The 15,515-nt window shown below is 42.2% G+C and overlaps 1 protein-coding gene across 6 annotated transcripts in view; it reads right to left on the minus strand.

Moving 5' to 3' along the window:
* PGF (placental growth factor) overlaps positions 1-15,515 on the minus strand; it is a 36,304-nt gene that overhangs the window by 14,234 nt on the left and 6,555 nt on the right. For 5 of the 6 annotated variants that reach the window (XM_061611756.1, XM_061611757.1, XM_061611752.1 and 2 more), the window contains exons 2-4: positions 8,876-8,918; positions 5,253-5,449; positions 3,274-3,365 (exon numbers count right to left, since the gene is read on the minus strand). In XM_061611756.1, the coding sequence (XP_061467740.1) occupies positions 3,274-3,365; positions 5,253-5,449; positions 8,876-8,918 (332 nt within the window). The remainder of the gene's footprint in view (positions 1-3,273; positions 3,366-5,252; positions 5,450-8,875; positions 8,919-15,515) is intronic. The other variant, XM_061611755.1, reaches the window with a different exon arrangement.

Consider the following 15,515-nt stretch of genomic DNA (forward strand, 5'->3'; position numbering starts at 1 on the left):
AGAGGAAGGCCAAACAAGAGATGGATTGATTCCATAAAGGAAGCCACAGATCTGAACTTGCAAGGTCTGAACAGGGTGGTTTATAACAGATGCTATTAGATATTAAATAAGCAATTTAACAACACACAAAAAACAAATTCCAGTAGGAAATTTTTTGTTCTGTTTTTATTACCTGTGTAACACCCAAAACTAGTACAGAGATAGGACTGACATTATAAACAAACAAGTATTTATACAAATTATTGACTTTTGAGTTAAAGTTGTAAGGATTAAATGTCTAGTTCTGCGAAATGCCTACAAAATGAGACCTTTAAAATTAAAATCTGACCACTATTTACAGAGATAGTCATGAGTTATGAATTTTGATGGTGGCCATCTTGATGTCATCATCAAAACTATACACCACACACCATAGAGTTACATCATGGAAATTATGTACCTACAGGTAGTTTTTGATCAAATAAAACCAACCACATATTATTTTCACTAATTCTGCCACAAAATTGCAATTGCTCCCTGTGATGTTCCTATATATTAGTGTATATATGGTAAGTGCTGGTTGTTTAGAGTATACATGGTAAGTAGTGAAAGAGGAGGGGGAGTGAATGGGCAATAGAATGCTTGATGATTGGCTGAATGTTTAAAATGGCTGACAGTATAAATGAAAGGATGACAGGTAAATCTGGGGGAATGTGAGGTGGTGAATTGTGGAATCTGGAGGGAGAAGAGAAAGAGTGGATTGCTTGGTGGGGTTTAGAGAGTTGTTTACCAGGAGGGAGGTGGAGTTCGGATTAGTATTGAGTAAAACCACATGCTTATGTGCCTTAAGAAGAAATCTTGTTAATCTTGTTAGCTTTGTTATCTGTAATAAATACTTAATTTGGTTTACCAAAGGCCTGATCCTTGGCTGGGGTTTCACAGACCAGAAGGGAGGGTAAGGTAATGACCAAGGCTGAAGGGGAACTGTAACAAATGGTGGCAGCGGTGAAGAGAATAACAATACCAGTATTCAGAGTCTCTGGGAATACTAGTATTGGGACGTTACTGGTGGTTGCCTAGCAGGGGGATCTGTTGAGATCTGTGCTAGAGCGGGGAGAGAAATCATAAGAGAGAGCGGTCCGGACTGGTGGAGTCCCTGGTGGTGCCTAGAGACAGGCAGTAACCACGAGCAGGTAGGAACCTGACAGGGAGAGCCAGGGAAGGAGCGTCACACTCCCCTTCTATATGGTGTCTGCAACATTTGTAGATATTAAGTGTTCTGAAGTTGTGGAAAGAGCAAAGAACACAAGAGTTTCTATCCTAAATGTGATCTCTTCTTTATAAGGAACAGAGTCATTCAGAGCCTCTTAACAGAGTTCCATGTTCTGCTACCTATCATTGCTCATAGTTGCCAAGAATCTCCCCATCTCCCCTAGCTGGGCTCGCAAACCCAGGAGAAATCCCATTAACAGTCTCATGGCAACATGAATCAATTGCACACACTGAAAAAAGTCTGTTGGGACAGAACTTCAAATATTTTATTGTATTTTGTGGGGAAACAAAAGAGAGCAGCAAGCACCAAGTGTGTAGATTCCTTTAGGAAGCTGACACCACAAACAGAAGTGTTCTCTCAATTACAACGTATGTTGCGCGCCAACAGGATTAGCAGAGGCCATGAAGAATTAGGGGTGCTCTCAGCATCCTTGCACATCAGCCCCCAAAATTATCATTTTTGGGGATTTCAAAAGCCTGATTTATTATTCCACAGGCAAGATACTGGTTCAACTAAAGAATAATTATTGGAAAGGCAGTTCTTATCCTCCCTCTGCTTGAGACAGCAAGGATACTAGCTGGAAGTTAAGAATTGTGTGTTTATGTTGCAAAGGAGCAACAGGGACTGTTGTTGTTTTTTAATTCCTTCTGGTAAAAGGTCCCAAGTGTCACAAATGGACAGCTGAGTTGGAACAGCTACTACTTCTGTCACGTTTTATCACTTGGTTGGGTTGCTGCATTAAGCATCAGGCATGTAGGTCACCTGCAGGGCTGTGCATATGCTGCAATTCCACTGGAGTTAAGAAAACAGGCATAATGTGGCACTGGGTGCAGAATTTGCCTTCCTGAGAATGTTAGCTGAGTGTCTAGTCCAACCTTTCCCAACTAGTGGGCCACCTGGTGTTGCTGGACCACAACTCCCATCAGCCTCAGCCAGCATTGCCAATGGTCAGGAAAGATGGGAATTGTGGTCCAACAACATCTGGTGGCCCACTAGTTGGGAAAGGCTGGTCTAGTCCTTATGACTGTGAAGATACGCTTGAAAATATACGAGTGATACTTGCTGAAATCTCTGTTTCGGGGCACTGAAGCCTCATTGGGGATGAGGCTTCAGTGTCCCATAAAACTCCTTGCTCTTTTCTATGATTAGTAAAACCATGATTAAATAATGCAAAATGCAAACATTGCAGAATTACAAAAAAGAGAAATTATACACAATTGCATAATCTGTACAGTCCACAGAATCCAGCTTTTTCTGACACAGACCTTGAATTGCTTGGGCACAACTTTGTATTAATATTTTTTTTAATCCAGAGAATATACAGAACGTCAGGATTTTTTTTACAGTCTGTGATGGCCAGAACAGTCACCTCTTAATCCAGTCACTTTAAGGTATGGCAGAATGAGGAAATCTAGTTACTTTATGCAGCCAACAAATCCTAATTATTTCTGAACGATCAGAGTAAGAAGTGTGTGTTGTTAAGCTCCTGGAGCAGAGCAAATGGTGGATGAACAACTGCTTCTTTCTGAGAAGGCTGAGGGGGCGTCAACATTCTCACCCCTGGGAAAAGCTTAAATTTAATCCCACTTCTGCTTATTTAGATGTGCAGAGGGAGATTCCAAGTGTAAGATGTCAAGGAACATGCTGAAAATGGCTGTACTCCTTTTTCAATGGGGGTGGGAGGGATGCACAAACTTAACTTCAGAGAATACAGATCACTCGTACTTCCCTCCACTCAACATACATTCTATTGACGCGCACTATGACAAGGATTAAGAACACCTGCCCAAGTTAGACTCAGATTACATTAAGAGACTGTCTGAGGGACCAGGGTTTGTGTGTGTGCATTGACCCCCTTAGCTACTCTTTTTAGAAGACTAAAATTAGGAGGAGTCAAAGAGAGGGACTGGTGAATTTCATTAAGGAACACCCTACATTCTCCCCCCCCGCCCAAATAATTATTGAGCTCTATGAGGCACTGGATATGCAGGTTTGCCAAATGCCACAGCAAAGATACATACCTGCATGCACACTTCATATGTTCCACGAAGGATAGCTCCACATAGGGTGCTTGGTCCCCTGAGTTCGTCTTCAGGAGCTGTAAGGGTGAAATCTGCGTAACTTTAGGAGCATTTATTATGTCTTTCTTCAGCACCTTTCAGTGTGCTACAGGGTTTGCTCACCTCCATTCCTATCTCACTGACAAGGGCAAACAGAGCATTTCCCATTCACTTCAGTCTCCAACACCTGCTGCCTGAGGAGGGTCAAACTAGGTTACAGGGCCAGCCCTACCGTTAGACAAAGTGAGGTGGCTGCCTCAGGAAGCTCTTTCTGAGTGTGCCATGAAGGGGAATTATGTTTTTAGTTATTTAATTTATTGTTATTATATTTTTGCTCCCAGGGAGAGGCACCTGTGGGATTTTCTGTCTCAGGAACCAAAAGAGCTTGGCCAGTCTTGGGTACCATGCACCTTGACTTAAGGAACAGGGTGGGGTGGAGCCCTTTCCTGTTTCGCCTCAGGCAGCAAAAAGCTTTGGGCTGGCCCTGTTAGATGGTATGTTAAATACATTTCTCTCTCTCTCTCTCTCCCCCCCCCCCTGCAGAGATGAAAGAGTACAAATGGCTCTTTGCATCTCTAGTTACCTAGAACTCAGATCCATTCTGTAATAAATGTAGGTTTTCTCTGGGTAGTGGCACACTTACTGTTGTGCCGATTCCAGTCTGTCTTCACCTCTGTTTTCTGAAAACCGGGGCACACAATGCCCCCTTTTACTCTAAAACCTTGTCGGATTCAGCTTGAGTGCCTTTTTTATTATTATTCAGCTTCAGGCAGATTTTGCAACTGATTGGTAGATCAACCCATTGACCCTCCAGATGTGGCCAATGGAAAGGCTTTGCTGTAGGTTCAAGCAGAGATGGTGATTGGCCCAACACTTTGCTGTGGGCAGTCCTGAGAGGCCTGAAGTCAGCAGTGGGGAAGGGAGGTGTATCCAGCCAAGGGCAGAGTTGCTTCAAAACACTCAAGACAAGATTCATACACAGCTCAGTTATCACTGCTGTTTTGCTAACACTATTTCCCCAGCAGAAAAGAAGTCATGGGTGGCAAAAACAGCTTCCCTTCTGGAGCAAATAATAGATATGGGCAGGTGGTTTTCACTGGAATTATGCCATGGGGAAAAGGTTAAATTTCCCATCACACACACACGCACATGTGGTGGTCTCTCCCTCACCCCCTTGTTAGTTTTTAAGTAAAAACATTTAATGTACTGTCTAGTTTGTCCCTGAGGCAACTGCTTCACCTCACTTCATAACAAGGCTGCCATGCAGGGACTGTCCAGTTGTACGGTTTTGAAATTATTATTATTATTATTAGTAGTAGTAGTAGTAGTAGTAGTAATAATAGTAGTAGTAATAATAATAATAGTAATAATAATATCCCACCCTTCCTCCCAGTAGGAGCCCAGGGCAGCAAACAAAAATGCTCCAAAACATCATAAAAACAGACATTAAAATATATTAAAACAAAACATCTTTAAAAAAAACTTCTTAAAAAGCAATTCCAACAGCCACAGACTGGATAAGGTCTCTACTTAAAAAGCTTGTCTTCAGTAGGCACCGAAAAGGTAACAGAGATGGCACCTGTCTAATATTGAAGGGGAGGGAATTCCAAAGGGTAGGTGCTACTGCACTAAAGGTCCACTTCCTATGTTGTATAGAATGGACCTCCTGATAAGATGGTATCTGCAGGAGCCCCTCCCCTGCAGAGTGTAGTGATTGACTGGGTATAAGAGAGATGGAAAATATGAGGAAATACCCTCCATATTTAAGCCAAATGTTACAAATGATTCCGGATGCCCATTCAACCTCTCTGAGCCTGCTTCCCCCCTGTGCACAGCTCACAGACACTGTAAAGTAAAGAAGCGCTGACAGCTATTGCATGGAGGGACAGCAGGGTACCAAATCATGAGAGCCAGGAGGACCACGCAGTCAAATCTCTTACCTGCATTGTGATATTGGCTGCCTCCGTTGGGACACACTGAAGTGTCTCATCTCCGCAGCACCCACTGCAGCGGTGCAAGAAGACACAGGAAGGGCTGAAAACATGCTCTACTTCACTGGGGTACTCAGATACAACATTGACAAGTTTTTCCAAGGGCTGGCAGGAGCTACGATTCCAAACGTCATGAAAGGATACCACTAAAAAGATACAAGCGTTTTTGAGAGAGAGATTCAAAACACGCACAATGGGCAATGTATGCTGTCCTGCTCCTTCAGACAACTGATGAGCAGCAGCAGCCGCCGCCACGTATTGGATTTACCTACCCCAGTGTTGTCTACTCCAGCCTTCACCAACCTGGTACTCTCCAGGTCTTTTGGACTACAACTCCCATCAGCCCCAGTCAGCATAGTTGTGCTGTCTGGAGTTGATGGGAGCTGTCGTCCAAAACATCTGGCAGGACCCTGGTTGGCGGAGGCTGGTCTGTTTAAAGTGGCAGGGGCTCTTCAGGGTCTCAGCCAGGGTCTCTCTCATCCTCTCCTACCCATTCCTTTTAACTGGAGATGCCAGGGATTGAGAGTGCTTCTGCATGGCTGTTTGTTGTTGACTTGGTGCTGTTCACGCATGCAAGTTTTGTGCAGCATCCACACAATGTCGTTCTCATCAAAATGCTGCCCCATGTTACTTTTCCATTCAATTTGGATTTATTGTTTCTGCAGAAAATTTGATAAGTAAAAAATGCGGAAACAGTACATCCGGATTAAATGGGGAGGGGTGGAATAGGGGATGGCATTTTGATGAAGGTGATGTTGTGTGGATGTTGTGGAAAACTTGCATGCATGAACAATGGTGAGTCCACAATAAACGGCCATGTGGAAGTGCATCCACATACTGCATGCAAAGTAGGTGCTATGTCACTGAGCTATAGCCACTCTCCGGCGCATGGATTTGGGGTGATTAGTACCAAGTTCTGAAAATCTGAGCTAGCTGGTTAACAGTGAAGTTCTAGGATGATGGCAGGGACCAGATCTGTCTGGGTAGAGACACACTCACTGTTCTGCCAGTTCCAGTGCATCTCCACCTCTCTTTTCTAAAAATGGAGGCACACGACTCTAGTCAAACCCCACCCCTTTTTACTGTAAAACCCTGTAGGATCAGCTTGAGTGCATTTTTTAAAATTCAGCTTCAAAGAGAGTTCACAACTGATTGGCAGATCAACCCATGCCCTCTCCAGGTGTAGCCAATGGAAACATTTTGCTGTAGGCCACTAAGTGTGTTCACAGCCTCAGATTTCATTATGTGAATTTTGGGACATTCCCTGCTAAGATTGCTCTTTATATATTTATTATGCCTTTAGTAATCCAATTTAAATATCACCTTTGGCTCTGTTCATACAAACAAGAATCATTGCTCTGCACTCACAAGACATTCTCACAACCTCCCTTAAACCACTCCTTTCTACCAGGGTGGTTAAAATGTGACAAAAAGTGGATGTTTTATTTTTTCTCTCTCTTCAAAGGTACGTTTGTAGATGTGTGATCACAGTTCCACAGTATTGCTAACAGGATTCCATCATATGCTTCATATTGCCTTAATTCATTAATAATTGATTGATTTTTAACTATAAGAAAAGCCAGGTCACAATGAGAATTGGTGAATATAACAGACTGTGGATAGACTTTTATCTGAGAACATGATGTGACATTTCACGAAGGCATTACTCAATTGAAACATCCCCATTTACTAATTAACAACAACAAAACATTATTTATCATAGCAAAACAGAATATTGTTCAATTCTGTGCATGTCTACTGAGCGGTATGCTCATTGAGTTTAATGGGGCTTACTTCCAGGTAAGTGTACATTGGATTGAAGCTTTAAATAATATTCTTTTTTCTCCTTTCAGAGTAAGACATACCACTTTCAGAGTAAGACATACTACAGGGCAACAACATCCCAGGTTGACCAAACCATCTTTAACTTTAATCCCAGTGCAAACTTTGCATGAAGCATATTTCCTAGTTAATCCTATTGGTAGTAATTTCTAGGTTCAATGGTTTTCCAGAAACCATCTCAGTTTCTTGACCAGTACTTTGACATCCTCTAGCCAGGACAATAGTGTGTGTGGAAGTCACAGGGTCATCATTTTTATCCAATGGTGTCTCCAACTTAAGTTGGTTATAACAGATGTTACCAGCCTTTGTGTGCTCAGCAGAAGCTTCCAGCAGCCCACACATTTTTCAACAAGCAAGACTGGAAATATTTGACTTTAGGTCAGAAGGAAGTCTGGACATCACAAGCTTTTAATCTAAAATACAATATGCTTATACGGGAAAGGGATATAAAACCAGATCCACACCATCTATTTCATAATGTGCCACATATGTTATAGCTGTACAAAACTGTTTTAAGATTGTGGGTTAGACAGGGGAGGGTTGATGGAACCCAAAATATCTCCAAATGTCCTTTAACAGTTTGTGGCAAAGTTCCCTTTGTTAGAGAAACTATAGGCAAATGGCTCAGGAAAGCTAGAAGATTGTTGAAGAAGATGACACATTCTTACCACCACAACCCCTGTCCAGACAGAGGGAGGGGCAAGCTAGGGTCTGTGACAGATCACAACTTTTGAGTGAGATACACATGAAAAGGAAGAAAGAGAAATTTTGGACTCTATAAGCTCTGGAAATCTAATCTGTGGCAGTCGGATTTGATGTTGGACTGATTAAGCCATGTCCCTCTACCTATGCTCAACCTGCATATTTGTAAATAAACTGATATATTATGAAATGCATAAGTCTCCAGTGGCCACCTTCCAATGGAAACCAAATCCAGGTGCTGCAATACTACTACCACCCCCATCCCACTACTATCTATCTATCTATCTATCTATCTATCTGTCTGTCTGTCTGTCTGGCATCGTCAGGATGTATGACACTTCTTAGAGTACAAAAAGACAGATCCTTGCTCTGTGAGGCTTTCAATCTAAAATTTAACCTAGAGGGAAAAATAGAGGAAGGATGGGAAGCGGAGGTAGGAAAATTCGAGGAAGAAAGGGTGGTTATTTAATTTACATAGGCTTTGTCAGAGGCTGAAGGCCAAATTAGACGTACTTTTAAATGTATATTTGAAATTAATGTGTAGGCTTAAAATATGTTAATAATTATCAGAATCACTGCAGGCAGGGAGAATTTAACTCTTTCATTCCCTACTACTAGTCCTGAAGAAAATCTCTCCTCCCCTGAAGGTAGTGGTTGCATTGGGAGGAAATCACCCCTTTGGCCCAGCAAATACCATTGTTAGAGGATGGGTTTTCCTCAGGAAAGGAAAGGGTTAAATTGCCCACTCACCACCTGCTGTGCTCCCAATTATTATCAGCCCTCCCCTTCCCCCCTGCAGCTGCTATTTGTATTTTTTAAAATCTGCTCATTAAATGCAAAGACACAGTTGGCTGTTAGAATCACACTAACAGCATGTGGAAAACTCCCTTTAAGTTTGAACCAACCAACCAACAGCTGCCTGACGTGCCAGGACAAAGAGAACAGCATCATAGCACCTCCAAGACTCTCCCCTTCATGTGTGTCCTCTTAGAGGCCCTTTTTGAGAGAAGACTGAGCTTCGCACCCACCTGCTGCTTCAGTGGTGCTGTTCCGAAGAAGCACGTCCTGCCTCTAGGAAAAGAAAGGGGAAGAAGTGGTAATTTTTTCAAGGCATTCTCAACACACTGCAATGAAATCCCCACCAATTCACTGTGGATCATTTTTATAAAGCACAGCAGGTAATGGGATAATTCTAGTAAACCTTTTTACAGACCATTTTTAAATTTTATTTTCTAAAACAGATCTATTTAAGAAGATGCTGGAAGGAAGGCCTTTGGCCAAAGGTGCAGTATCCACATGATCCAGTCTAGGGTTCGTGAGAGCACAGAAAATTCATCCCTTCCTTTGGTAACAATCCTATACATTGATTTACTGAGAAATAATTCCCACTGAGTTCAATGGAGCTTATTGGTAAGCAGAGATAAGTGGGTATTGGATTGGAGTAGGGTTGCCAGATGTCCAGTTTTCACCTGGAGACTCAGGATTTTTGAAGTGCTCTCTAGGTCTCTGGGTGAGTCACCTTAATCTCCAGACCCTTAGCTTCCATTTTTTTTAAAAAAAAGTTTCTAGATGTGTGGTTCCCAAGATATACACCAAAATGTCAGCTACCTCCCTGCAACTTCAGTTAAATGAGCTCGTAAATGGCTGCTCTAATCCCACCCTTTCAGATTTGAAGCCAATAAGTGAAGTCAGGGTTGAAATTTACAAGGCAGTAACTAGAGTCCTTTGAAAGTCAGAAAACCTGCTTTTTCTTGCTTTTCTGCAAATCCCATCAATTAAGTAAGTATATAGCTTTCAGTCTTTTTCTCTCTTATGTGCAGGAGTCAAACAAGTTTAAATTTTCCTGGGCTGTTGAAGAGGGCACTGTTTTGAAAACCTTCTCAATATGAAGCTTTAATCCAGTACTTGCTTCTGAGAGTAAAGCTGCAATGCTAATTCCACATACCCAGAGTCAGGCCCTCCGTTAGCATATGCGGGGCCCGGGGCAAAAGCATAGTTGGGGGCCCCCCATGATCACCACGTATTTTCTGTTTTTATCTTTATCTCAACTAGCATTCATTATATCTAAAATAATAATAAATTATAGATAGATCTATGAAATTAAAATGAAATTATCACAACGTAAACAAAAAATGAATTAAGAAAAAAGGAGATGCAGTGGTACTTACTTTTTAGTTGTCGACACTCAAATGAACTAGCGGCACAATTATTTATAATCAAATTCATACCTCTGTTGTCTTGGCACTATTTTTTTTCTCAACATGAACAGTACTAGTCTAGTCATCTAGATACACTATTTTCACGCTACACTACAATTTTAAAATTGATGTATGACTGAGCCAGCTACCACCACCCAGGTTCATCTGTATTATGGCTCCATTTATTGATGTGAAGAAATCTTGCATTTTCTAAAACCATAACAAACACTGAATTTACTTTAAAAACTGATACACTACTTACCAGATTACTGATAAATGCTGCTTACCAGATTCTCAAAACTTTTAAGTATTTTGAAATGCTATGAGTATTTACATGAAACACTGAAGTCAGTGGGGAATGAGCAAGGAATTCTGAGAACCAAGATTATCTTTAAAAGCTTGCTAAGTGCATAGGCTTCCCAAATAAAAGTGGCAATAAACCAAAAATACTAAATTTGTATTGCATGCAGTGGATAATAACTACTTCCAACAACTCCCTGCATAACAGAATGGCAACTCTAGATGCATGTGGATTCTGTGGCTGTTACCTCCTAGGGGGTATACTGTATATGAACAAGAAAAATAAAATAGACTTCAGGCTTGTGAGTTGAGTTCTACTAGGTTTTTTATGAGAAGGAAGGGCTCATTTTAAAACACTAAATATAGGGGAGCAGTGTATAGTTTACAGCTATACACGCTCTTGATAGGCGAGGTTTTCCCTCTCCTTCATTTTCTAATGCAAAGCAGGCTTTCAGCATAGAGCTGTGAAAAAGGCTAGAGTGGCAGATGTCAGTTTCAGCATCCACAGAAAACCACGGCCGAGAGCGACTTCCAATTAAATATGGGAAGTTCAGGCTGTGCAGCTCATAGAGACAAGGATCAGAAAGCACCGCTCACGATTTGACGCCCAAGGACTGCGACGCCACCTCCCCGGCCGCCTCTTTTGCACTACCTTACAGGATTCCCGCGCTCACCCGCCTGCTCACTCACCCACCCGCCTGCTCGCTCACCCGCACCCGCGCGCCTGCGCCCGCGTGCCCATGCCCGCGCGCCCACGCGCCCGCGCCCGCACGCTCACACACCCGCGCTCGCACACCCGCTCGCACACGTGGGCCCCCCCAAAGCACAGGGACCAGGGCAACTGCCCCGCTTCCCCGTGCGTAGGGGCGGTACTGCCCAGAGTAAACTCCATTGAATTCAATAGGACTTGCTTTTGAGTAGACATGGTTAAGATTGTGCTGTAAATTGATGGGACTTTTGAGTGAACATAGCAAAGAATTGTGTTTGTGCTATAAATCTTTTTCTCTCCCTCTCCAATCCTATTTTTTAAAGCAATTAGGAAGGGCTTACATAGGTATCACTCCTTTTATTATGTAGGAAACTAATACTGATTTTATTTTATTTTTTAAATGTTCTGCAATGGTCAACTGGTTTTGACAATAAACTATTATATGGGGTGTATGTATTTTTCCATCTCCAGTGTGTGTGTATATGGAGTCTTTCCAACAACCCTGTGAGGTAGGGTTGCAGAATGGAAACCAAGGCAGCTCACAATAAGAAAGAAATCCCTTTAAAAGCCAATAACCATACAAGCAAGTATAAACAGTTGCACAACAGCTTAAAGTGGCATGATTCTGAATTTTGGGTTGGGTGAATGAAGTTCTTTATCATTTGAGGTTGCAGTTCTCTGCATGTTTTCTTGTTTGAGTAAGCCCCATTGAATACAATGGGACTTGCTTTTGAGTAAACAAACATAGGGTTGCACTATAAATATCTTTACAGGTTGTGCAAATAATAAACATATTTGATAGTCATGCTTATATAAATATTTCTTCATACTATGTCCCAACAAGTATCTGATTTCACACTATGGTTATACAGTATTACTTCCTCTACATTTTTAGTGTGCCCTCTCCCTTGGGGGGTTCATGGTTCCCTTCTGTTGTTTTCATCCTGAGGGGCAGATTAGGCTGAGATGGTGAATAGCCCATGGTCACCCAGTAAACCTTATCGCTGATTTCCATTTTAAAAAATTAATTAAAGCAATTTACATGCAGGCAAAGTTTATTAAGTAGATCCACACTATACATTTAAAGGCCATCCAATTTGCATTTAACCACATGAGTTCCCCTAAAGTATCCTGGGAACTGTAGTTTCCCCCTCACAGTTATAGTTCCCACAAACTACAGTTCCCATGATTCCGTGGTAGGATTCAAGTGCTTTAAATGAATGGTGTGGACCTGCATGAGGTATGATGTGTATTCATTAGTTGTATTCATTGAAAAGAACAATTCTAAAATATATTTTTTTAAACGGGAAGGATTGTAGCTTGGTGGTAGGACATATGCTTTGTATGCAAAGGTCCAAAATTCAATTTCTGGAAAAGACTATTGCCTGGAATCCTGGAAAGCCAATGCTAGTCCATGTCATCAGTACTCAGCTAGATGGCACCAAATGGCCTGAGTAGGTGTAAGGCACATTCCTTTGTTCCTAAAAATGGAAAGAGACCCAAGGGCCATAGTAATTCTAAAATTTATTTATGTATCTTAATTACAACACTTATATACCAGTTTATTGTAAAAAAATCTCAAAGCAGTTTATGGAAAGAATTAAAACAATAACATTATTGGCAAAAACAGTTAAAGACAAGTATTTAAAAATATTCAAAATAATAAAAACGAGTTAAAAATAGATAAAAACATAATTTGGGTAGGCTTGCCTAAACAAAAATGTTTTAGAAGGTGCCAAAAAGAGTACAATGAAGGCACCTGCTAATGTTAATAGGCAGGGAGTTCCAAAGCACAGGTGCTGCCACACTAAAGGACTGATTTCTTACAAGAGCAGAGCAGGTACTATGTGGCACCTGTAACGTGGAAAGCACACCTTTTTATTTATTTTATCTCTGCGATTTATTTATCGCCCATCTGGCTGGAAACCGAGCCACTCTGAGCGACGTACAAAGTCATAATATATAAGTATCACAACATCAAAACAGCAATAAAACTAAAACAACAGGTAAAGGTTACTACAGTAAAGTTCAATAACTTGGCCTGGTAGCAAATCAGCAATCGGTGCAAATTTCAGAGCAGAGGTATTACGCTCTGATAGGGTCTCACTCATGTCAGCATTCATGCCGCAGCATTCTGCACAAACTGCAGCCCCTGGGTCAGGTTGTGCTACATGGGGATTTCTGTGACCTTGGCTAACTGGCTGCCAGATTTTTTTTAGTTTTGATTTTTGGTTAGGAACCCTGACTGGTTGTGGGATGCTGAGTTTTCTGCCTTACTCATAGGAATCTTGTTGTGTTTGGTATGGTATTGCATTAAGGAATCATCACTGTCTTTTGTTTTTCTTTTTCTATTTGCATTTAGTTTACCTTTAACCTCACTCCCTTACATCCATAAATACAACAGATTCCATATGCTCAGCTCAACCCCTTTAAACCCACTGTTGATGCACCTTGTTGGCTGCATGATGGTTTGTTTCTTCCCAACAGTGGTAAAAGAGAATTCACATACTGGACAGTGTGGCTGCAACTCTTGTTGTTCCCAAGCTCCTGCCTATGAAGTTAGACCAAACCATGTGTGTTTTCTCTCTGTCAATTATTATTCACTGGAATTGGATTGGATGTCAAAGTGAGTTTATAGCAGTCCCCAGGGGAGACAGAAAAGAGTAGAGAATCTTCTTACTCTTATTCATTTTTCAGTCCTCTTTCTGAAGTGAAGGGTCAAATCTTTAAAGAAATTTGGAGCAGCCATGTTAAAATGTAGAGTTAGGGAATTCTAGGCAGGGAGTTGACAACCTTACTTGGATACGGATATCTTTGCAGAGGATCCCTTGTCAAGCTTTACCAACAGTGCAATCCAAACCATATCTACAGAGAAATAAGTCCTGTTGAGTTCTATGGGGCTTAGTTCCTTAGTGTGTTTAGAACTGCAACCTTCGGGGGCATCCATCTTTACTCCTGACTGCTCCAATCTAACATCTCCACAACACTAGGCTCCTTTCTTCCTACAGTGGCCTTCTGGTGACTGGCCTGGCCTGAGGGCACTTAAACCCTTTTTGCCAGAAGCAAGTGGGCTAGATTAAATGTTTCCTACCCAGGGTCCATCCTTTAGCTAAGATTTCTATCTGAGTTTCCAATCAGAGAAATGTTTTTGTTTGAATTGTATGCACCAAGGAACTGTGGTTGATGCTTAATGTATCATGCTTAACGACATTACTCAGGTCTGCCCCATGACATCACTTGGGCCGCCCCATGACATCACTCAGGCATGCCCCTATATCATCACTAGGGCCTGCCCCTCCAAACTCTCAGGGTTTGGGGTGCTTCTGACCTGGCAAGCCTAGACTGTTGCCTTGGTTAATGTATGTACCACCACTTATATTTGTTATGATTTACACAGTGCTATCAATAGGTATTATAGCATAACAAGAAGGCAGGTCCCTGTCCTGAGGAACTTGCAGTTCAGCATTTGACAGAGTGGTGGCAACAGAGGGGAGGAGGAGGAGATGGAGGAGGAGGAGGATAAACTTGGAAAGCATTTAGTTTCATTAAAGCATGGCTGGAGATCCTATGGCGCTCCAGATATTGTTGGACTCCAACTCCCTTCAACCTCAGTCACCATGGCCAATGCTCAGGCACGATAGGAGTTGTAGTCCAACAATGGGTCCAAAGGTTCCCCATGCTTGCAGCAAAGGATGTGGACAAAAGGATTGTGCCAAAGGCTTAAAAAAATGTTGTAATGAAAGCCTGCAACCCAGTGCGGAGCCTCCAGCCTCTGGGCCTATTTAGGCCCAGCAGGGAACCTTATTTGGCCCACAAGGCCATTTTCCTCAAGCCACACTCACCTACACCACACCTGACATCATATATGACATCAGGTGCAGGGCAGGTAAAGTTGTAGTTGCAAAGTTTATTGGCCCTCATCCAGCCCACCACTGAGTCCAGGCAGCGGTCCAGGGCTTGCACGGCCTCTCCTGATTCAGATGTAATAGAAAAATAGAGCTGGGTATCATCAGCATACTGCTGACACCTCACCCCAAAGCTCCTGATTACTGCTCCCAAGTGCTTCATATAGATATTAAACAGCATGGGGGACAAGATGGTACCCTGCAGCACCCCACAGCAAAACTGCCAGGGGGCCAAAAGACAGTCACCCAATGCTATTCTCTGAGAGCAACCCTGGAGATAGGATTAGAACCTCTGTAAAACAGTGCCTCCAATAACCATCTCACCAAGTCGGCCCAGAAGGATACCATGGTCAATGGTATCAAAAGTTGCTGAGAGATCAAGTAAGAATAACAGGGTTGCACTCCCCCTGTCCTTCTCCCAATAAAGGTCATCCATCAGGGCAACCAAGACCGATTCAGTCCCATAACCAGGCCTGAACCCAGACTGGGATGGGTCAAGATAATGACATGACTAACCTAGCTTCATTAATTTCAATGGGTCCACACTGAGTTGGAC

This window comes from Rhineura floridana, chromosome 2 (genome assembly GCF_030035675.1).
Source record: "Rhineura floridana isolate rRhiFlo1 chromosome 2, rRhiFlo1.hap2, whole genome shotgun sequence".
Classification (NCBI taxonomy): domain Eukaryota; kingdom Metazoa; phylum Chordata; class Lepidosauria; order Squamata; family Rhineuridae; genus Rhineura; species Rhineura floridana.